General features: G+C 37.9%; 1 protein-coding gene across 2 annotated transcripts in view; it reads right to left on the bottom strand.

Moving 5' to 3' along the window:
• Positions 1–21,152, bottom strand: part of LOC114648101 (peroxidasin) — a 241,956-nt gene that overhangs the window by 89,503 nt on the left and 131,301 nt on the right. Inside the window, exon 4 of one of the 2 annotated variants that reach the window (XM_028796918.2) lies at positions 21,001–21,072. The exons of the other annotated variant lie outside the window; for it this stretch is intronic. Coding sequence (XP_028652751.2) covers positions 21,001–21,072 — 72 coding nt within the window. The remainder of the gene's footprint in view (positions 1–21,000; positions 21,073–21,152) is intronic. 2 annotated transcript variants of the gene reach the window in all.

The following is a 21,152-nucleotide window of genomic DNA, read 5'->3' as shown; positions in this document are numbered from 1 at the left end:
TTTTCATGTGGTACCTTATCAAAAGCCTTCTGAAAATTAAGATAAATAATTATCATGTGCCCCACTCTTCTCATATACTTTTGTTGCTTCCTCACAGAATCCAGCACATTAGTGAAACAGGACCTTCCCTGTCTGAACCCATACTGGCTATTTGTAATACACCTGGGGCCTCATGTATAAACGGTGCGTACGCACAGAAATGTTGCGTACGAACCTTTCCACGCTCAAATCGCGATGTATAAAACCTAAACTTGGCGTAAAGCCACGCACATTTCCACGGTAACTCATTCCTTGGCGTACGCAATTTATCCGCCCGGTTTTGCAGACTGGCGGCACCCAGTGTCAAAGCAGTGCTACTGTTCCTGTGTGATCACCCTTTCTTTCTTAGACCCACATTCCTGGCGCGGCTTTATAAATACACTGAAATTAACTGCATATTGTTTATTAGTGTAATGCATCTGATTGTAATTAACCTGTACCAATATAATGGTCCAGGGAATAGCCATAGTATTCCAAATACCATAACTGCTTTAGCGTTGTAACTCTCACTGCATCTTCTTTCAGCTGATCCCGTTAAGGGCTGCCACAGCAGATCATCTTTTTCCACATTACTCTCACTGCACCACTCGGAGTATTTATATCACTGTATCTGAGTGGGAAATCACAGCAGCAGCTGATTGGAAAGAGAATTATCGGTACACAGCATGAAGCAGATGCTGCCTGAGCCACAGCAAACGCTTTAGTCCCTGTACGGACTTCGCGGTTTAGAAACAGTTTAATCCCAAGAACTCTAAACGCACTAAATCAGTCCATCAAGTGGTCCCTGTAGAAATATTTGGACTTATAAGTACAATTACCCCACTGTAAACTTGCACTACAGTTATAATATTGCACAACCTGCGCCACTTTATAAAGCGCGTATTTACATGTGATGACGGTATTCATTTCTAAGACGAAATGCAGCAAAACATGTTGATTATATTATACAGATAAAACTTTAACTTCATTTAAATAATCTGTATTGTTAATAATTAAACATGTGAGGACACGGTGCCGCAGCGCTAGCTAGTTCAGTAATTGTTCCTGCCTTGCGCTGTATTATTGCTGGTGCTGACGCGACACTGGAAAGATAGACGGATATAATAATTAAACACGTACTACTAAGATATTTCAATGTTCCTTAAAAGTTTTGAAGAATCGAAGTTCTAAGCTTACAGATGGCTTCACGTCTATTACATAGCTTATTGTGTGGCGATTGAGTTTTTGGAGAAAGAAAAGTAAGGACAGGAATTGGAGGTTAGTACGTTTGAAAGAGACAGTACTGCTGTGATAAATTATTTCATTGAAGGTTGCGCATGGCGCAGCAAGCCTCTTGCGTGAGACATGAACAAGCACTGCGCCACCGTGTTCCCATGTTTAATAACATGCTTTCATGCCTATCATCATGAAAAAGATATCACGTATACATCTCGTATTTTAATTATTCAGAGAGCTGTAATATCAAGAATGTAATGGATTATGTGTCCTGTCGGAGAAAGAGAAAGCCCGTTTAAAAAGCAGGTAGTGATTCATACACATAGAGCACATAGAAGATCAAATACAGAACAAAGCATTTAACATGCCACTTTAGTTACAATGGGATTTGAGAAACTAGTAAATTAAACGATTTTAAGATGAAGTTCATGATGTTCTACTTTAATGGTAAAATAAACTACGTGATTAAAGTGGAAATTTCGAGATTAAAGTTGACATTTCGTGCTTTTTTCCCCACTGTGTGCCTTTTTTTTGTCTGTACCCTAATAAGCTTTCATATGACACTCAGACGGTGGGCTACGACTCGCTTTTTCACGGCGACTTTGATATGTGATTTCTTTTTTATTTCGGGCACTGTGCGACTTTGTGAAGTTGAGCCTTCGAGTTTCTCCGACACTCTGTCACTCGATCAGCTTCCTTTTGTTGACTATACCACTGTTTAAACCAACAAATAGTACGTTTTTCCTTTGCCTCCACTTGGTATTCGCTGAAATTCTTATATTTTCTCCCGTGCTTTTCCCATTGTCTTTTCACAGAAGGCTATTTATATTGATTTGCATATTCAAAGAGGCGTAATTCTGGGAGGAGTTGGGGCGGGACAGAAGGCGCGTGCACGTGCGTTACTTTTCACGCAAATCGGGATTTATGTAGTAGAAGAACGTGAAAGTATGCGTGCGCACAGATTCCTGCATCTGGATTTTTCTGTGCGTACGCACAATCCCGCTTTTGTGCTTACGCCATGTTATAGTGTGAGTTCTACACACGGCGTTATACATGAGGCCCCTGTTCTTTACAGGTGCTTCTTGATCTTGTCCTAAAGAATTGTGTGCATTAAATTACCTATAATGCACGTTATGCTTACTGACTTATAGTCACTTGGAAAAGCCCAATCACCATTTTATATAATGTGATAACATTTGGTAGCTTACAGTCTTTAGGAGTTTGAAAAGTCTGCAGAGATTTTCAATAAATATGTGTTAACTGTTCATATATGTAATTACTAATTTCCTTAAGCACTCAGGGATAAATGTTATTTTTTCTGGCAGCTTGTTAGATTTCAACCTATTTAATCTAAGCTATACTTCTCACTCTTCAATTTCGAAATCACTAAATCCAAATCCCAAATCCATAGTAGTAGTCTCTGTTACTTTTGGGAGGTTATTGATATTGTCACACATATACATTTCAATAAAAGGCAACTTCAAAGCATTTTCTAGATCATCTTCACCATTCCTAATACTTTTCACCTCTTCCTTGTCCATTTTTTACTGGTAAAATATTGAAAGAATCTGTTATGGTCACCTTTTGCCTTTTCTGCAATTTTTCTCTCCAACTGGCTATTAGGTTTCCTAATATCCCTTTTAAATGTTGCTCTCACAATGTCATTCATATTAAGTACAGTTAGTGCTGGAGTTATTAGTGTTATACCACATACAGTATACTGTTTTTTCCTTTATAACTACTTTATTAGCTCTATATTTATCCACCAGAGACTTCTCTTTCATTTCTTACATCTAAATTTTGGGATAAATTTTTCTTGCATTATACATGAAACACTTAAACCTGACCCACAGCTCATCGACCGTCCCCACATTTATAAGCTTATCCCAGTTTATCCAATTTAACCCTTGCCCTATGTGCTTAAAATTTGTCCTGCTAAAATGTTTGAATATGCACACTGCCAAAACACTATGAAGTCTATTACACTGTGGTCACTAGACAGTAATGGTTCAATCATATCTATCCCCACATTTATTACCTGAATCCTATCCTGATTATTACAGAATACTACGTCAAGACAGGTTTCCCTACTTGTTTGTGCTGTAACATATTATTTTAACAATCATTGACTTCCTCCAAAAACTTCTGTTCTTCTTGTATGCTTCCTTATTTGTAAGTCTAGACCAGTTAATATAAAATCACTGATAACTTATAAAGTCTCTGTAACTTGTTTACTGTTGTGAACATGTTAGCGAATTAAATATGGCCACAATTAGTAAGCTACCAGACCTCTGCTTGTAACTGCAATCCTCCTCCTGTTCTATTAGTAAGATAAGCTTCACAATGAAAGTAGTGTTTTCTGGAGAAACAGCTACACTGTGCATGAAGGGGCAAAAACAGCAGATCTTTATGTATAATCTTCATTTGAATCTTAATCTTTGTTTGTCCGCGAATTCATTGCCTTGTATGGTGTTCCTGCTGTGTTCAGTAGAGGGCAGTAGTGATGGAGGAGGATGAAAAAAGTGAGGGGGAGGATCGTTGGATGAGGATGGAGTGTGGTGATTAAAGAGGATTGAACTAAAGGAGACTACGTGCTGTTTGTACTGGCTGAATACACAACACCTTGGTTATTACTTTTGTTTACAAACACTGTCGATAGCGCTCTTTGTGTTTAGATCTGGCGTCGACACCGTGCTTTGTGTTTAGATCTGGCGTCGACACCTGCTTCGTTGTTGAGACTGTGGTTTTTTGTGTTTCTATCGACCGTTGTTGGCAGCACTTTGTCCAAATCGAATGTTCAAAACACTTCTTGGAGTCGGCAGTCAGAGTATATAAGTCGGGCACACTTCTGTGATTTTCCATCAGTCGGCGTTTGGCGTTCGAGAAAGAAACATTGGTTCTTCCTTACTCTTTGGATTACCAAAAAGCAACCTGCGAGATTGGAGAAAGGTTGAGAAGAGATCGTGAGAGGAAACAACAGCGTCATGAAAACGAGACGGACTGTGAACGGAGAGAAGCAGAAATGCTCCTCCACCACCACATAATTACTATTCAGACAGTGATTCCGAGTAGGCCGTTCCTATCGAATCAATGTCCAAGGGTTTTGTTTTGTAATTTTGTTTCCCTTATAAAAAATCATAATGCTGTGCGACGAAGGGCCCAGTTCACAACTGGCAGCCGTGTTTAAACAGGGAGCCCTTCATAGACAACTTTAACACGCGCAACATAGTTGCGTGTACATGGCTAGTAGAAAACTAAAGGTGGATCCATCTTTGTAATTCTTATTGCAACAAAATGTACATGTTTACATAACAACTAGCAAAAGTATGTAGCTAGAAATCAAAAAGTTAAAAAGGCAAGTAATGTCACAAGGCCCTATCTTATACATGCAACACCAATTCAAAGTAGGTTTGATGCCTATCTCTACCTTACATGGAATACTACGGATGCACCGATACCACTTTTTTGGAAAACAAGTACGAGTACTTGCATTTCAGTACTCGCCGATACCGTGTACTTAATAAAAACATGATTTAAATTTATAGGTAACAGCTTTAGTCATATAATTTAACAAAAAAAACAAGGGACTAGTTTGGAATTAAGAACGTTTATTTAAAATGAAAAGCATGTTGTATGCAACATATTACAGAATAAATAATTATAAAAAAAAATTTAAACAGTGACAGTGCAACTCAAGTATTTTTTTCAGTTTTTTGTAAACTCTGCCGCTTTGGACAACATGGTCCTCAAACACATGCGCTATAGCCTGGCTGGTGTGTGAGCCGCGGAATTGTTTAGCATGTAATATGGCTCGTTGCGGCATGAAACTCTCGTCTATCCACTGGGAGGTTAGGCTAATTAGCGACACGGGGCTAACACTGCTTGTCCAAATATCCGTGGTGAAACTAAACGCAGAGGAGGCTTGCAGTAGGCTGTGGATATGTTTTTTCACATAGTCGTGTAGTTTAGGCAGCTCCGTGTCAGTCATGTAGCGGCGGCTTGGGACATCATATCTGGGCTCCAGAACATGGAGGAGACGCAGGAATCCCACATTTTCTACCTCCGAGAGTCCTGGTCACTCAATGCAATGTACTCGATAATTGCCTGTGTTATTTTCACAGCACGTGGATTGTCTCTGGACATTTTCTCTCGTCTTGCAAGAGTTTGCTGCAGCGTGGGTTGTGTTGGTTTAGAAGCGTGGGTAAACTCTTTGTACTCGTTGTCTTGTTGGGATTTTAGGTGCTTGATTAAATTACTTGTGTTAAATGCGCTACCTTTTGAGCCTCCTCTGGACAATTTCGCTGAGCACAATTTGCAGTCCGCCTTTGTTTTGTCGTCTTCATTCACTTTGAAATAGTTCCACACGGCTGACATGTCTCGCCTCGCCTTCTCCCCGCTCTGAGCTGCAGCCGGGGCCTGGGGGCGGGCACTCGGCGCCTGTGATTAACCCCTTACACGCCGCTCAAACATAGACATTTCTCAGACCGTGGTATCGGTCCCTGGTATCGGGGGACTTTTAACGAGTACGAGTACTTTAGAAAATGTGGTATCGAGGCCGATACCAGATACCCGTTTCGGTATCGGTGCATCCCTATGGAATACTATCACTGAGCCTTGATTTTGTTTGGTCTTTAGTGTCTGATGGTTAGGTATAAGAATCCTCCATTGTGTCCCTTAACTCTCTAGCAGGGATTCTCTAAGTCCTATAGGTACAACTCTATTAGGGCAGTACTCCCCCTAATATTCAATATACAATTAAAAAGTCAAGAAAGGTTGTGGTCAAAAAGCAGCCATGAAGCCAATTACTGACATTAGAACAGTAAAACAGTCCAGATGAGAACAGGCCATTCAGCCCAACAAAGCTTGCCAGTCCTATCTACTCAATTCTTCCAGAATAACATCAAGTCTAGTTTTGAAGGTCCCTAAAGTCTACCAAACTAATTGGTAACATATGCCATGTGTCTATGGTTCTCTGTGTGAACTTTCAATTTTCAGACCTCCCATTGTGTCTTCAAACCTAACAATTTTACTTCCTGACAAACAAGGATTTTTAATGTAAAGCAGCCATTGTCAACCAAAAAACATACTACTTCATGTATTCATTTTCAACCCTGTTAAATCCAACTCAGGATCACCAAGGAAAAAGACCATTTTAACATGACTGAACACATGAAAAGAACCAGCCAGAACACACTTGGACACACCAACCAAATTTAAATTCACAAATAAATTAAATTCCATGTTCTGCTGATGTGGGTGGTACACCATAACACTCGTAGAAACCAATGTAGAACCACAGAGCATCCCAGGATTTCAACTCAGTCGCCTGGATTTGGGAGGCAGCAGCATTAACTACTATGGTACAACGTAAACCATCAGATGGATGTAAACAACAGACCCATTACACTAAAAATTAAGTCAGCTAATAAAGTAAAATAACTAAAAACAAAAAACATTACACAGAGATGAAACTTCATCCTGGATAGACGTCAAAAGCTCAAGCAATAAGGACTCAGGCAATGAATCCTGAATGAACTCAATATGCTTGCCTAAACAGACAAGCCCTCTGTACCTATCACTGCCCAGAATAACTCTTGTCAGGGCACCACAAAGTGTTTGATAGAGGCATTTCAGGGCATACAAATGGAAGTGTGTAGGGAGATTAGATTATATTATTTATTTATAAAAGCACATTTAAAACAATATAGGTTGCGCCAAAATGCTGTACAAAAAAGCATTAAAATAAACACAATACAAACAATCATGCAAAAGCAGATTAATAAAACAACCAATTGTAACATCCACCACAATCCCATCAAACACAATGAATGACAGAAGAAAACAAGTAGGTCTTAAGCCGACTTTTAAAAACCTTGATCAAGGATGAAGACCTGATGTGCAGAGACAAGTCATTCCAAAGCCTAGGAGCAACAACTGAAAAAGCTCTGTCTCCCCTAGACTTCAGCCGAGATCTTTGCACTACAAGGAGCACTACAAGGGGCAGTCGTCCAGATGACCTCATTGCTCTTGGCTGGCACATAGGGGTGAAGGAGGTCACATATATATTTTGGAGCGAGACCATGCAAGGCTTTAAAAACAAACAACAAGATTTTAAAATCAATGCGACACCTCACCGGTAGCCAGTGGAGAGAGGCTAAAATGGGGGAGATGTGACCCCTTTTCCTCGACCCAATCAAAAATCTAGCTGCCGCGTTCTGAACCAGCTGAAGGCGTGACAGAGCAGATTTTGGCAGACCCACATATAAGGAATTACAACAATCTAGTCAAGATGTATTAAAGGCATGAATGACTGTTTCCAAGTCCTTCTGTGATAAAAAGGATTTTAGTTTAGAAATTTGCCTCAGTTGGTAAAAACTGGACTTTACTGCCATGGAGATTTGTTTTTCAAAACTTAGTGATGACTTAAAGATGATACCTAGGTTTCTGACATCATTATGAATCATTGCTGCCAAAGGTCCTAAGAGCATGCCGATTTCAACTGCAGATGTGGTAGGACCAAAATAATGACTTCTGTTTTATTTTCGTTTAATTGCAAGAAATTTTGTGCCATCCAATATTTTATATCCTCAAAGCATTTCAACCGCTTTTTTACAGATGAAGTGTTGTCAGAACTAACTTTGAGGAACAGCTGTGTATCATCAGCATAACAATGATACGCGACATCATGTTTGTAAAAGATGGGAGCAGATAAAGGGAAAATAGAAGGGGAGCCAGGATAGAACCTTGAGGGACACCTTGTGTGAGAGGAGCTGGCTGAGAGAAATTTCCTTCTATGTTAACAGACATAGATCTCCCTTTCAGGTAGGACACGAACCATTTCAGTGCACAGCCTTAAATATCTACTTCATCCTCAAGCCATTTTAACAGAACTCCATGGTCCACTGTGTCAAATGCTGCACTGAGATCCAGTACGACCAAGACTGCAGAAGAGCCAGAGTCCAAAGTTAATAGAATATCATTTGTTACCTTCAGCAGAGCCGATTCAGTACTATGAAGTTTTTTAAAACCTGACTGAAACACATCATATACATTGTTATCCTCCAGATATGAAATTAACTGCAAAGAAACCACTTTCTCCATAATTTTGAACAGAAATTGGAGCTTAGAAACAGGCCTATAGTTTGAAAGAGCTGTAGAATCAAATGTGGGCTTCTTCAGCAAAGGCTGAACAATTGCATGTTTAAAGTTGTCTGGCATTATCCCGGATTTTAGACAGTTGTTAATAATAGCCAACACAATTGGACTAAACGCTCTAAAAGTATCTTTAAATAGGCGTGCAGGTAAGATATCTAGTGGATAATTGAAAGGTTTCATATGCAGTATTATATCAGCTAGCTGAGAAGAAGAAATAGGTTGAAAGGAAGTAAACTGGCTGTGCATTGGCCTTAGAGTGACTGGCGTCTTCCCATAATAATCAACACTTGGAAGAGTAATGCTGGAACGAATGGCTTGAATTTTATTTATAAAATAATTAAGAAAAAGCTCACAGGTCTCAGACGTACTCTAAGGGAAGCCGCTGACAGGTGGGTTTAAGAGAGTGTTTATGGTGCTAAACAGCACCCTAGGTCTCGAGGCAGCCCTCGCAATTAAACACGATAAAAAATGTGATTTTGCTGATCTCACAGCTTCTTGATAGGACTTTCAGCGAGTTCTAAGAATTTCATAAGAGACCTACAGTTTGTCCTTTTTCCACCTCCATTCAGTCTGCCTGCATTCCTGTCTGAGCGCATGAGTGGCCTCATTTAGCCAGGGCTGAACACTGGCTTTTTCCTTGGATCTCCTTAACTTTAAGGGTGCGACCAGATCAAGAGTATCCATACAAGTGAGAATGAGAAGCTTAACTATATCAGTAATATCCTGACACACAGAGAGGGAGGAGACATAACCCTTTAGCACATTAATTAATCAGTCAGTTTTTACTTAATGTAACATTCTTTACAAAACACACCATTATAGAGTACTGTAGCATAAAAGATGAAGCACAGTACATTTTATATAGTATATAATGATTTACAAAATAATGACCCTAAAAAAGAAATGAACTGACAGTGGAGATTGACATGTCAGTTAATAGTACATTAGATATAAATGAGCCAGTTAGAGAATTATCAGTGACAGATACAGACGATTAAAATGCAGTCATGATTTAAATAGTAACATTGATGAAGTTTTACACAGAGACCTAATGGAGTATTGAATAGAGAAAGGACGATAAATCTAAATAAGCATTCCCCAAGAGTTGCATAATAAAGCTTTGGAAAAATCAGAAGGCACGTGTCTGAGGATCTCAGGTCTTTTATAGACCATTATAAAACAGTCAACAATCACAGGATGTGCTGATGTAAGTAGATTAGTAGAAATGTACATGAAGTCAATTTCATTGTGACAGAAAAAGTAAACAGAACTACACCAACTAAGGAATGATGAAGGCACAACATAGTATTTGTGTATCATTCCTAAAAAGGCAAGCAAGCTACTACTGTTAAGAATGACTCCTAGGCTGGAGGGAAAGTAAAATGAGTGAAGTTTGCAAGACCTATGATCTGGTAAGAAGGAGTTGAGCTAGTGGTCTTAAAATTTCAGCTTTGTCAGTTAATTTCATTTACAGGAACTTACCAGACATTCTTACGTTGATATCAGTGAGACATGCAGTGAGTTTGTCTACATTTTATATGCATTTAGGAGTTAATTGTATATACAATATGAAGGTAGAACATAAGGAGTGCTTGGAAATCATGTAAACCCAATGGCAACATGCAGATATTGAACAGAAGTGAACCTTAAGCCATATAACACGGACAACATCTTGAAGCAACATGTTCCAAAAACTCCAGCATATTGTAATTCTTTAGTCACTTGAATGGTATATCAGAGACAGCCATGTGACGATTAAACAGCAATGTAGAGGGTATTCCAGCATCAACAATGCATGATGTAATACATTTTTTTAGTGCTGTGGTGAGGGTGAATTTAATGCAAGAATGATCAAAAGGGGGACTTATATACCAAGATAAACAATATATTCTACACCAAGGGTGTAATGGTCTAAAGTGAAGAAGTAAGAACTAAACTGAAAACGGTAGGCATTCTTAAAAGACTAGGAGATCAAACACAGAAAGAAACAGGCAAAATTCCAGTCTTATCAGAACATTAGAATAATCTAGAAGAGAACAAACCATTCACCCCAACAAAGCTTGATAGTCATATCCACTTAATTCTTCCAAAATAATTTCAAGTCTAGTTTTGAAGTTCCCTAAAGTTCCACTGGCTACCACACTACTTGGTAACTAATTCCATCCGTCTGTGGTTCTATAAGTTATGAAAAATCTAAGCTATGTGCAAAATTTACCCTTAAGTTCCCAGCTGTGTCCATGTGTTCTTGATGAACTCATTTCTAACAGTCTTGATCCACTATACTAATTCCCTTCACAATTTTAATCATTTAAATCATGTCTCCTCTTAATCTTCTTTTGCTTAAACCGAAAAGGCTCAACTCTTTTAATTTTTGCTTAGAATTCATCCCCTACAATCCTGGAATCAACCTAGTTGCTCCTCTAAAACTGCACACAGTACTCCAGATGAGGTGTTACCAGTGCATTAAAAAGTCGAAGCATAACCTCCTTGGACTTGTACTCTACACATCATTCTATGAAACCTATAATTATTTTATCCTTCTTAGTGGCAGTTGAGAGTGACGTCTCCATTTCAACTCCTAGACCCCCTTCATAGGGTTGGTGTACTTAAGATTTTCAGACCTCCCATTGTGTATTGGAACCTAACAATTTTACTACCTACATGTAATACAGTGATCCCTCGCTATATCGCGCTTCGCCTTTCGCGGCTTCACTCCATCGCGGATTTTATATGTAAGCATATTTAAATATATATCGCGGATTTTTCGCTGCTTCGCGGGTTTCTGCGGACAATAGGTCTTTTAATTTCTGGTACATGCTTCCTCAGTTGGTTTGCCCAGTTGATTTCATACAAGGGACGCTATTGGCAGATGGCTGAAAAGCTATCCAGCTTACTTTCTCTCTCTCTCTCTCTCTCTCTCTCTCTCTCTCTCTCTCTCTCTCTTGCGCTGACGTAGGGGGGTGTGAGCAGGGGGGCTGTGTGCAGCTGCTTCCTGAAGGACAGGCTGCACGGAGCTTCGCATACTTAAAAGCTCAAAGGGCACGTATTGATTTTTTTTATCTGTCTCTCGCTATCTCTCTCTCTCTCTCTCTCTCTCTCTCTTCCTGCTCCTGACAGAGGGGGTGTGAGCTGCCGCCTTCAACAGCTTTGTACCGGCGGTGCTTCGCATACTTAAAAGCCGTATTGATTTTTTTTTTGACTGCTTGCTTTGCACTCCTTTGAAAAGGAAGATATGTTTGCATTCTTTTAATTGTGAGACAGAACTGTCATCTCTGTCTTGTCATGGAGCACAGTTTAAACTTTTGAAAAAGAGACAAATGTTTGTTTGCAGTGTTTGAATAACGTTCCTGTCTCTCTACAACCTCCTGTGTTTCTGCGCAAATCTGTGACCCAAGCATGACATTCTAAAAATAACCATATAAACATATGGTTTCTACTTCGCGGATTTTCCTACTTCGCGGGTGGCTCTGGAACGCAACCCCCGCGATGGAGGAGGGATTACTGTACTTTACATTTATATACATTAAAATTCATCTGCCACAGAGGGAGAGTGGAGGAGAAAGAAAGAGAAAAGGAGAAAGAAAAGTGTTGTTTTGTGCGTGGGACTCTTTGTGCACTCGTGGGAACATGAAAGATATATATATATATATATATATAATTAAAGGAACACTTTTTAATCAGAGTATAGTATTATGTCATTAAAACTTCTAGGATATTGATCTGGTCAGTTACGTAGCAGAGGGGGTTGTTCATCAGTTTCACCTGCTTTGGTGTTAATGAAATTAGCAACAGGTGCACTAGAGGTTAACAATGAGACAACCTCCAAAACAGGAATGGTTTAACAGGTGGAGGCCACTGACATTTTTCCCTCCTCATTTTTTCTTACTGTTTTTTCACTAGTTTTGCATTTGGCTACAGTCAGTGTCACTACCATGAGGCGATACCTGAACCCTACAGAGGTTGCACAGGTAGTCCAACTTCTCCAGGATGGCACATCAATACGTGCCATTGACCAGATGGTTTGCTGTGACTTCCAGCACAGTCTCAAGGGCATTGAGGAAATTCCAGGAGACAGGCAGTTACTCTAGGAGAGCTGGACAGGGCCGTAGAAGGTCCTTAACCCATCAGCAGAACCGGTTTCTGCTCCTTTGGGCAAGGAGGAACAGGATGAGCACTGCCAGAGCCCAACAAAATGACCTCCAGTAGGCCATTGGTGTGAATGTCTCTGACCAAACAATCAGAAACAGACTTCATGAGGGTGGCCTGAGGACCCAACCTCCTCTAGTCAGCCATGTGCTCACTGCCCGGCACCCTGGAGTTCGATTGGCATTTGCCATAGAATACCAGAATTGGCAGGTCCACCACTGGCGCCCTTTGTTTTTCACAGATGAGAGCAGGTTCACCCTAAGCACATGTGACAGACATGAAAGGCTCTTGAGAAGCCATGGAGAACATTATGCTGCCTGTAACATCATTCAGCATGACGGGTTTGGTGGTGGGTTAGTGATAGTCTGGGGAGGCATATACATGGAGGGACGCACAGACCTCTAAAGGCTAGACAACGGCTCCTTTACTGTAATTAGGTATCGGGATGAAATCCTTGGACCCATTGTCAGACCCTATGCTGGTGCAGTGGGTCCTGGGTTCCTCCTGGTGCATGACAATGCCCAGCCACATGTGGCGAGAGTATGCAGGCAGTTCCTGGAGGATGAAGGAATTCATACCATTGACTGCCCCCATGCTCGCCGGACCTAAATCCAATAGAACACCTCTGGGACATTATGTTTTGGTCCATCCGACGCTGCTAGGTTGCACCTCAGACTGTTCAGGAGTTCAATGCCCTGGTCCAGATCTGGGAGGAAATCCCCCAGGGCACCATCCGTCGTCTCATTAGGAGCATGCCCCGACGTTGTCAGGCATTCATACAAGCAAGTGTGGGCCATACAAACTACTGACTGTGATTTTGAGTTGCTGCAATGAAATTTGGGCAAAATGGACTAGCCTGCAGCATCATTTTTTCACTTTGATTTTCAGGGTGCCTTTGAATTCAGTCCTCTGTAGGTTGATAATTTTCATTTCAATCAAACAATGTGGCATCCTTTCGTTCCTAACACATTACCCAGTCCATATCAGTATAGCTATCCAGCATGATTTTTTTTCCCAATGAGATCTGATGTTTTTCAAAGTGTTCCTTTAATTTTTTTGAGCAGTTTATTTTTGGCCCCTGATCTTCATTATTGAATTACATTTAGGCTAACTTAGGACAGGCATTTTGATCAAACCTCTTACAGAGGCTTGTATAAAGTTACCAAAAAGCCAAAAGAAGAAAAATCAGATAATACGTTTTTCAATAACAAACAATATATACATGCCACATGAATATTTAATTACCCTATACAAAATATAATAACATTTTTTATGTTATGTCTATTTATTTACAGTACTTAAAACCTGTAAATAGAAAGTTGGTATTATTTAAAAATTAAGAAATTTAAACTAAATTATATATTTGTGATCAGGCATTAAAGTCCAATAATCATGAAATTCAGTTATATAATGCAGAATAAATATGTATTTTTCCTGGCCCAATTCTGCACTACATATAATTACTCTGCCAAAGTCAGCTAAAGAAATAATGAAATGGACAGAATACAATCTGGTATGGCTGAATAAAACAAAGTAGGAATCATGGAAAAGTCGTATAATTGCCCATGTGTGTGCCATACAGACATTTACTAACACTAAGTTCCCTTAAATTAATGTAGGCATACAACTTACGTTATGTTAGTCATGTAACAAAAAACAGATGTGAAGTGATCTCATTCTTTAAGGAAAACAAGATACTGTAAATATAGCATTTAGGAGTGCAAGTCAGTTAAGTATTTAAAAAAATTAAAAAAAATTTTTTATTATTAATGTGATTTAATCACCAAGATGCAACCTGCATTTCATCTACCATACTGCTGATTGTGGCTGTGTATTCAACAGCAATTGCCTTTGCAGTTTTGCTGACCTCATAAAGGCAAGCAGGACTCACCCAACTGTTACTAGTGCAGCTGTTACTAGGTTGATATCTTTAATGTAAAAAAATGACAGGCCATGGCAACAGTTTACCCAGTCCCTGTAATTTTCTGGCAGGATGAATAATGATGTACTGTACTTCACAGGTGTTATTTACAAAAATGATACAAGTGATATGCCATTTCAGTTTTCAGGAGTAAAATGGGACACAGTATATTTGTTATGAATTCTTAAGAGACAGAAAAGAAGTGTGTTCGGGAAACATTCTTAACTAAATGTATTGTTTAATAATAGCCTATTACTTAAAAAACTACTGAGCTGGTAAAAGATGTATACTTTTAGGTTTTAGTGATATTTTAATTTGGGCATGAGGCAACAATGCACTGTTTATAAGAAACAAAATAAAATTCTTATTCTTCTTCCTCTTCATCTTTTCCCACTTTTATGTGAGGTTGATATCCTTGATCAGCCTTCTCCATATAGCTCAGTCCTGTACCTCCTCGCCAATCAAGGCCTTTCCCATTAAATCTTCTTTTACTTTATCCATCCACCTCCACTTTGGCCTCCCTCACTTTCTTTTCCCCTGTACTGTACTTCCATTCCCATCAATCTTTTGCCTATTGCCAACATATTCATTGTCTCTTCTCATCACATCCATACCACTTCAATCTAGTTTCCTGCACTTTCTTAAATATCTCTCCCACTTTACAGTAGTTCAAATTCTCTATTGCCTCATTTCTTATTTTACCCTTTTTTGTAACACCACACCTCTATCTTAACATTCTCATTTTTGACACATGTAATTTCTTCTCCTGCACTCCCTTTAAGGTCCATGTCTCAGCTCCACACATCATTGCTGGTTTTACCACTATCTTTAAACCTTACCTTTAACCTTCGTCTTAATTCTTCAATCATACAATACTCCTGATATCTTCTTGAAATTGTTCCATCCTCACTGCACTCTATGGGTTATATCTACACCTAGTTTTCCATCTTGCGCTACCACAGATGTTAGTTATTTATATTTATGCACTCTTTTAAATAGCTCTCCTTGCAAGCTATCTTCTGAATCCTGATCAATATATTAAACATCATATAATCTGTCTTCTTCCTATTTACCATTAACTCCACCATTGGGACTAGTCTTTTATCCCATGACTCAACACATCCATAACCAGATCAAAGAGGTAAGGACTTAAAGAAGATCGTTGATGCATATTTACTCTAACTGGCATCTTGTCTGTCCTCACTCCATCATACACCTATACTTCTCTGGTACTCCTTTCTCTCTCATGCACCTCCAGACCTCTTGATGTGGCATTTTATCATAAGCCTTCTCCAAATCAATAAACAACATATGTAATATAGTTTCTACAGTTCTGAAGATTGTCCTTCTCTTTATAAGTGGGTACAATCACACTGTTCCTCCACTCCTCTGGTATTCTCTCTTGTTTATAGACCTTCTGCATTAATAAATTAAAATATACATACATATTGCCTGTCATATCACTAAATGACCTATCACACCAATCAAATCTTGTAAGCTCACAAGTTCTCAGTAATGCAACCGTGTTGATCAAGTGATCTGTTAAAACTTTTAAGCATCTTTCTTTTCTGTACTGCATTTCCTGCCTTGTATTGACTTAGTCATAAACCACTATCATACCCCAGAAAAACACCTCCTGCTCTATATTTATACCACCAAAACTGGATTAGTTTTGCATTGATTGTAAATTTTTGCTTTATATTTGAGCTAGTTTCACAGCTAAATGTCAGAATCTTGTAAACTTCTTTTATCTTTCCATCAAACTGAGGTTATAGTTGCTTTTTCACTGGCTCCTCTTTACTGTATTTAGTATGTGACCATTATTGGATAACAAACACTGAGGAGGAAGAAAATAATTCAGATGGAACTGGACCATCCTCATAACTGTACAAATGTATATATATATCTACTCTATATATATAAAAAATCGAAAGCCTAAAAGTGCAACGATTTTGTGCAACAATTTTATGTGATGTTTTTATGTCACATTTTTTGTCACGCTTTAAATCAGGCTTATTTTAAAACCTACATATAAATGTTTTGTATCATTCTTTTCAGAGTTTATCGAACTTTAATGTGATGTTGTTAGATTTTCATTTCCTTATTACGTTTTTAAATTATAAACTAAAAAATATCAAGAAGCCACGTCCCATGAGATGATACTTAACCAAGAGTGCCAAGAGATTTAACCATGCCCGGAGCTGGAAAATAAAAGACAAAGAGTAGGACAGCTGCTGTACAGGCTTTTAAATGTTCGAAGCGCTGCGCGAGATGCAGATCATGCGGCACAGCAGCAGCAACAGCAATCCAGCAGCTGATCAAGCAAAGAAAGAGGGGTAAAAAAAAAACTATTTATTTCTCATTGTATCACCGTTTAAGAGGGGGTTTCGGAGGAGCGACCGCGTCTCCTTGGGGTGCGTTCAGCCCCCCTCTGCACAACGAGAGTGGCAGACTGGCCGCAACTGTGGGTTGGGCACTGAAGGCACCAGGGGGGCTTGCCCCCCTAGTGTGTTTATTTATATATATATATATATATATATATATATATATGTATATATATATATATATATATATATATATATATATATATATGTATATGTGTGTGTGTGTGTTTTCAAACTCTATAATGCGCTAGATGAAGGATACTAAGAGCTCATTTGACCATCAAGTAACAAAAAGCAGACATACTGTAGCATCACTAAAATCTGTACAATAAAGAAATGTACTGGCAGGCATGCGATACTCATACTCCAAAAACTATGGGAATATAACCTCCTTATTTTTAATAGAGAGCAGCCTGAAAATCAAATTAGCATCTTAAAAATTCTCAAAAAGATAAATAAGGCTGGTCCAGCAGAATTCTGCAAATTACAGTACTTGGGAACTGCATACTAAAGGACACCAGCAGATATAAAGCAGAAGCGCGTTCATGATGAAAACAAAGGAAGAATTTCTTTCATAATGAATCATACCAAATTCTGAACGGGATTAATAAGGTTGGTCCAGCACTAGTGAACTGTGTACTAAAAGACACCAGTGAGCATAAAGGAGAATTCCAACCATGACTGAAATACAGAAGCATTTCTTCTCATATTTATCACACAAATCATGAACATACCACATACTTACTAAACTGAAGCCAAGAAGACATAAAAAAAGAATGATATGCCCCTGTCCTTAAAATATTTAGTATTTTAATTTATTTCAATTACCACACCAATCCAGATTATGGTCTCCCCCTAGATACATTTATTTACACTTATATTTACTTAATGTTAAAAGTTTGATACTGTAGAATCAAATCTTCACCATTTCTAGTTTATTTTCCGTGTTTAATTGTCACTTGGTACTAAAAAAGTTAATGTTACTGAATCCTTCCTTTTTATCTGGTTATTTTACTGTTTTTGAAAAACAATATAAATAAATGGGTAGTTTGCAACAGTTTTGTCTTTTCTCTATTTACAGAGGTACTTTTAGCTTACAAATAACAGGAAAAAATACAGTATTAGTTATACCATTCATTATTTACATATTTACAACTTGTCTAGACACATGAAATAAAACTGTGTATCAACTCTACTACATATCCAAACACATAAGATAGACTAAACTGCATGACCTGATTTTCTCAACAATGTGGTGGTCTTAAACGTTGCACCAATCATAACTTAAAAAAGTGAAATGTATGACTGGAAACGGTGACAGTAAACATTTCTACTTAATAATACTGAGTCTAGTTGTAGCATATGTCAACAAGTACATGCCTTTCCTAATGAAAATGTGATTATGTCACATCACCGCATGCTATGCTGAGACATACTATTGAACATACAAGAAAACACTCATTTCGGCTGAGCCAAATTGTACTTCACTGTTGTTCTCAGCTAATCCATGCAGAATATCTGCTTCTAAAAGATTTTCTTTTCTGATACCATAGTTACAAAAAAAAACTGAAACATAACATCACACATTATAGTATTATAATATATCTTTTTTCGCAGACTCAATCCCCTGAATAGAGTAAGTGCATTATGATGGGATAATCGTAAAAAAACTGCATGCTGCTTCTTCTTATTAGCAGCTGGCTGCCAAACTGGAAATACCTCCTGCCAAGCTGACTGTCACAGTGATCTAATGAGCAGACTGCGGGATTCAGGCCCTTGCACTTCTTTCCATTTAGAAGTTATTGAGATGATTTACAGTAAACAGGCAGTGTGTAGAGAGGTCAAGACTAAAAGCAGTGAGACATCACCCCACAATCACAAAAATCTGAATCATTATCTGACTCAGTCTAACAATCTGTGCCTGCAGTCATTCTAAGCTAATGATTTTATATTCTAAAAATACCTAACATAAAACATAACCCATTCAGTTCTAAACAACAGAGATTTCTACCATACAATAAAAAAGAAAGCAAAAGGAAATTCTAACACTTTGAAGGGTATAAACAATTAAACTATAAAGTGAAATAATTTCAGAAAATTGACAGTATATTGCAAAAGTATACTTTGAATTACACAGATGATAAAACATTTGTCAATGTCCAAAGTTCATAAAGAGCAAATTTGTCACCAAATATACCCTTGTAAGGGTTACTGAAGTATTGTAAGAGTTAATTTAATACTGCCAGTTTTTCAGTGTATACAACTCTTTTTACAGTTGTTACAGAATTTTCATTCCCTTTAATTTTTTGGTTTATATATGTTAGGGGTAAAGCCCAAAAATTGGATAAACCAAGCATTAACCAGGTAAGGCTTGCATTATCCAGCAGACCCGGGAAAAGCTGGAATAACATATGAATTTCTAACTATACCTGGGTAATCTCTTTGAATAATGCTATGTTTATCCAATTTCTGGCTTTACCCGTAACATATACACTCAAAAGCTAATGTTTTATATATCTTTTTTAGTTTCTGAAATAGAAAAATGTTTTTTGTACATGAGGAATGCACAACTTATTACAAAGTATGATGAGGTAATGCTTCTACATCACAGCCCCAGGTTGGAATAGTGCAATGGGCACCCTCTGTGTATTGTTTTCTTAATATCCGTCCATCTAAAGATGCACAGGTTATGCTCTATAAATTAACCCGCTATGTGCTCTGGAATGCACTGTCACTGTGGCCACAGTCGGAGTAAGCCTTGCATGGAACAACACTGGAGCAAGCTAGCCTCCCAGCATCCAAATTAGATCAAGCTGATCAGAAAATATGTAAATTAACTGAACTCAATACAAACATTACAAAAATTTGTATTTGGCGAGTGTAGTGGTAATAGTTTGTGGAACTTGGCAAAGCAGTATAAAGATTTTAATTATGAACTGTATACTTCTTGATGCTTCTGACAAAGGCAATTTTCAGACAAAAATAAATAATTAAATATGCAAAGAAATAAAACATATTTTGAAGGGCTTATTTCATGTGCAGCGTGTAGTGTCAATGAATAAAATAATCGAAGAAATAATTAAATAAAGAAATGCGCAACAAAATGCATATATTTAGTGACATTTAATTATTTACACTCTCATATCATTTTGTTGCTCTTCTTCTATTGTCACATTTCACAATACATTTATTTATTTGTATTTTTACTTAATTAATTTTGTCCACAATATTAATCTATAGTTTAAACCTAAGCAAGTGACAAATGCAGTGGCTAGGGTAACTAAGTTGTGCAGGATTTACGTTCCAAATTTGAAATTATAATTTCTTTAAAAACTTAGCTATCTGCGTATTGTAATGATCAGAATTGAATAAAATTTTGATCCATTTTTTGGCTATAAATTTATGAAGAATGTTTGTGTACTTTGGGATAAAAGGATTCTACAGGCCAATACAAGGATTTACTTATAACTAGAAACAAACCAGATGCTTATGTGTTGTCAGACAATGACTGCACTTCAGTCTTGAACATATTTTTTGTTTGGGGGCAGATGTTACACTGGGATGTCTCCCTGTCCTATTCTTTTTAGTCTCTTCTCTTTATAGTCTGAGGATGTATTTGTTACCTTACTGCCTGCAGCAGGGCTAAGAATGAGTCATAAGCAAGAGAAGGATGAAAAGGAGACTGTAAAATTATTTTTGCTACAAGGAAAATTCCTAAGTTAGATAATAAAAAGCACTGTAAACCAGGTTACTTATTGCTTCTGAAAGCATAAATGAACATGGAAATTGGAATACCCTGTTAATATAAAAATAAATTATATTTAGTAGTTGATCAATTAATTTTTTTCCTTACATTGGTCTCATATTTTAATTGATATATTCAATTCATTCCTGAGAACCTTGTAAAAAACAACCGAATAATTTCTAACATTAAATTGGAACAAACAAACTAAAAGCATTCGCAAGCCAGTGCAGCACTTGAGGAGAAATCATAGAATTACTGTGAAATATGCTCCCTAAAATGTCACATACGGAGTACTTGCAAGAAAAGCACATCTTATCTTAACAGGTAGACATGCAGACATAAACAACATGGTGCAAAGGGTAGGCATTAGGACACAGAAGGCAAAAAGCACTTACAGTTGCTCTAGAGAGACAAGTCCCTTAAATGCTTGCCTGTCAATTGATTGGATTTCATTCTTGTACAAATAGCTGAAACAAGAAATAATCAGTAATGTTAGTAACAAAAAGGGGCTGAAATAGGGGAGGGAAAACAGATTTAAAGTGGGCAA

The sequence above is a fragment of the Erpetoichthys calabaricus genome, chromosome 3, assembly GCF_900747795.2.
Source record: "Erpetoichthys calabaricus chromosome 3, fErpCal1.3, whole genome shotgun sequence".
Classification (NCBI taxonomy): Eukaryota; Metazoa; Chordata; class Cladistia; order Polypteriformes; family Polypteridae; genus Erpetoichthys; species Erpetoichthys calabaricus.
This window is presented reverse-complemented; position numbering and strand designations above follow the sequence as displayed.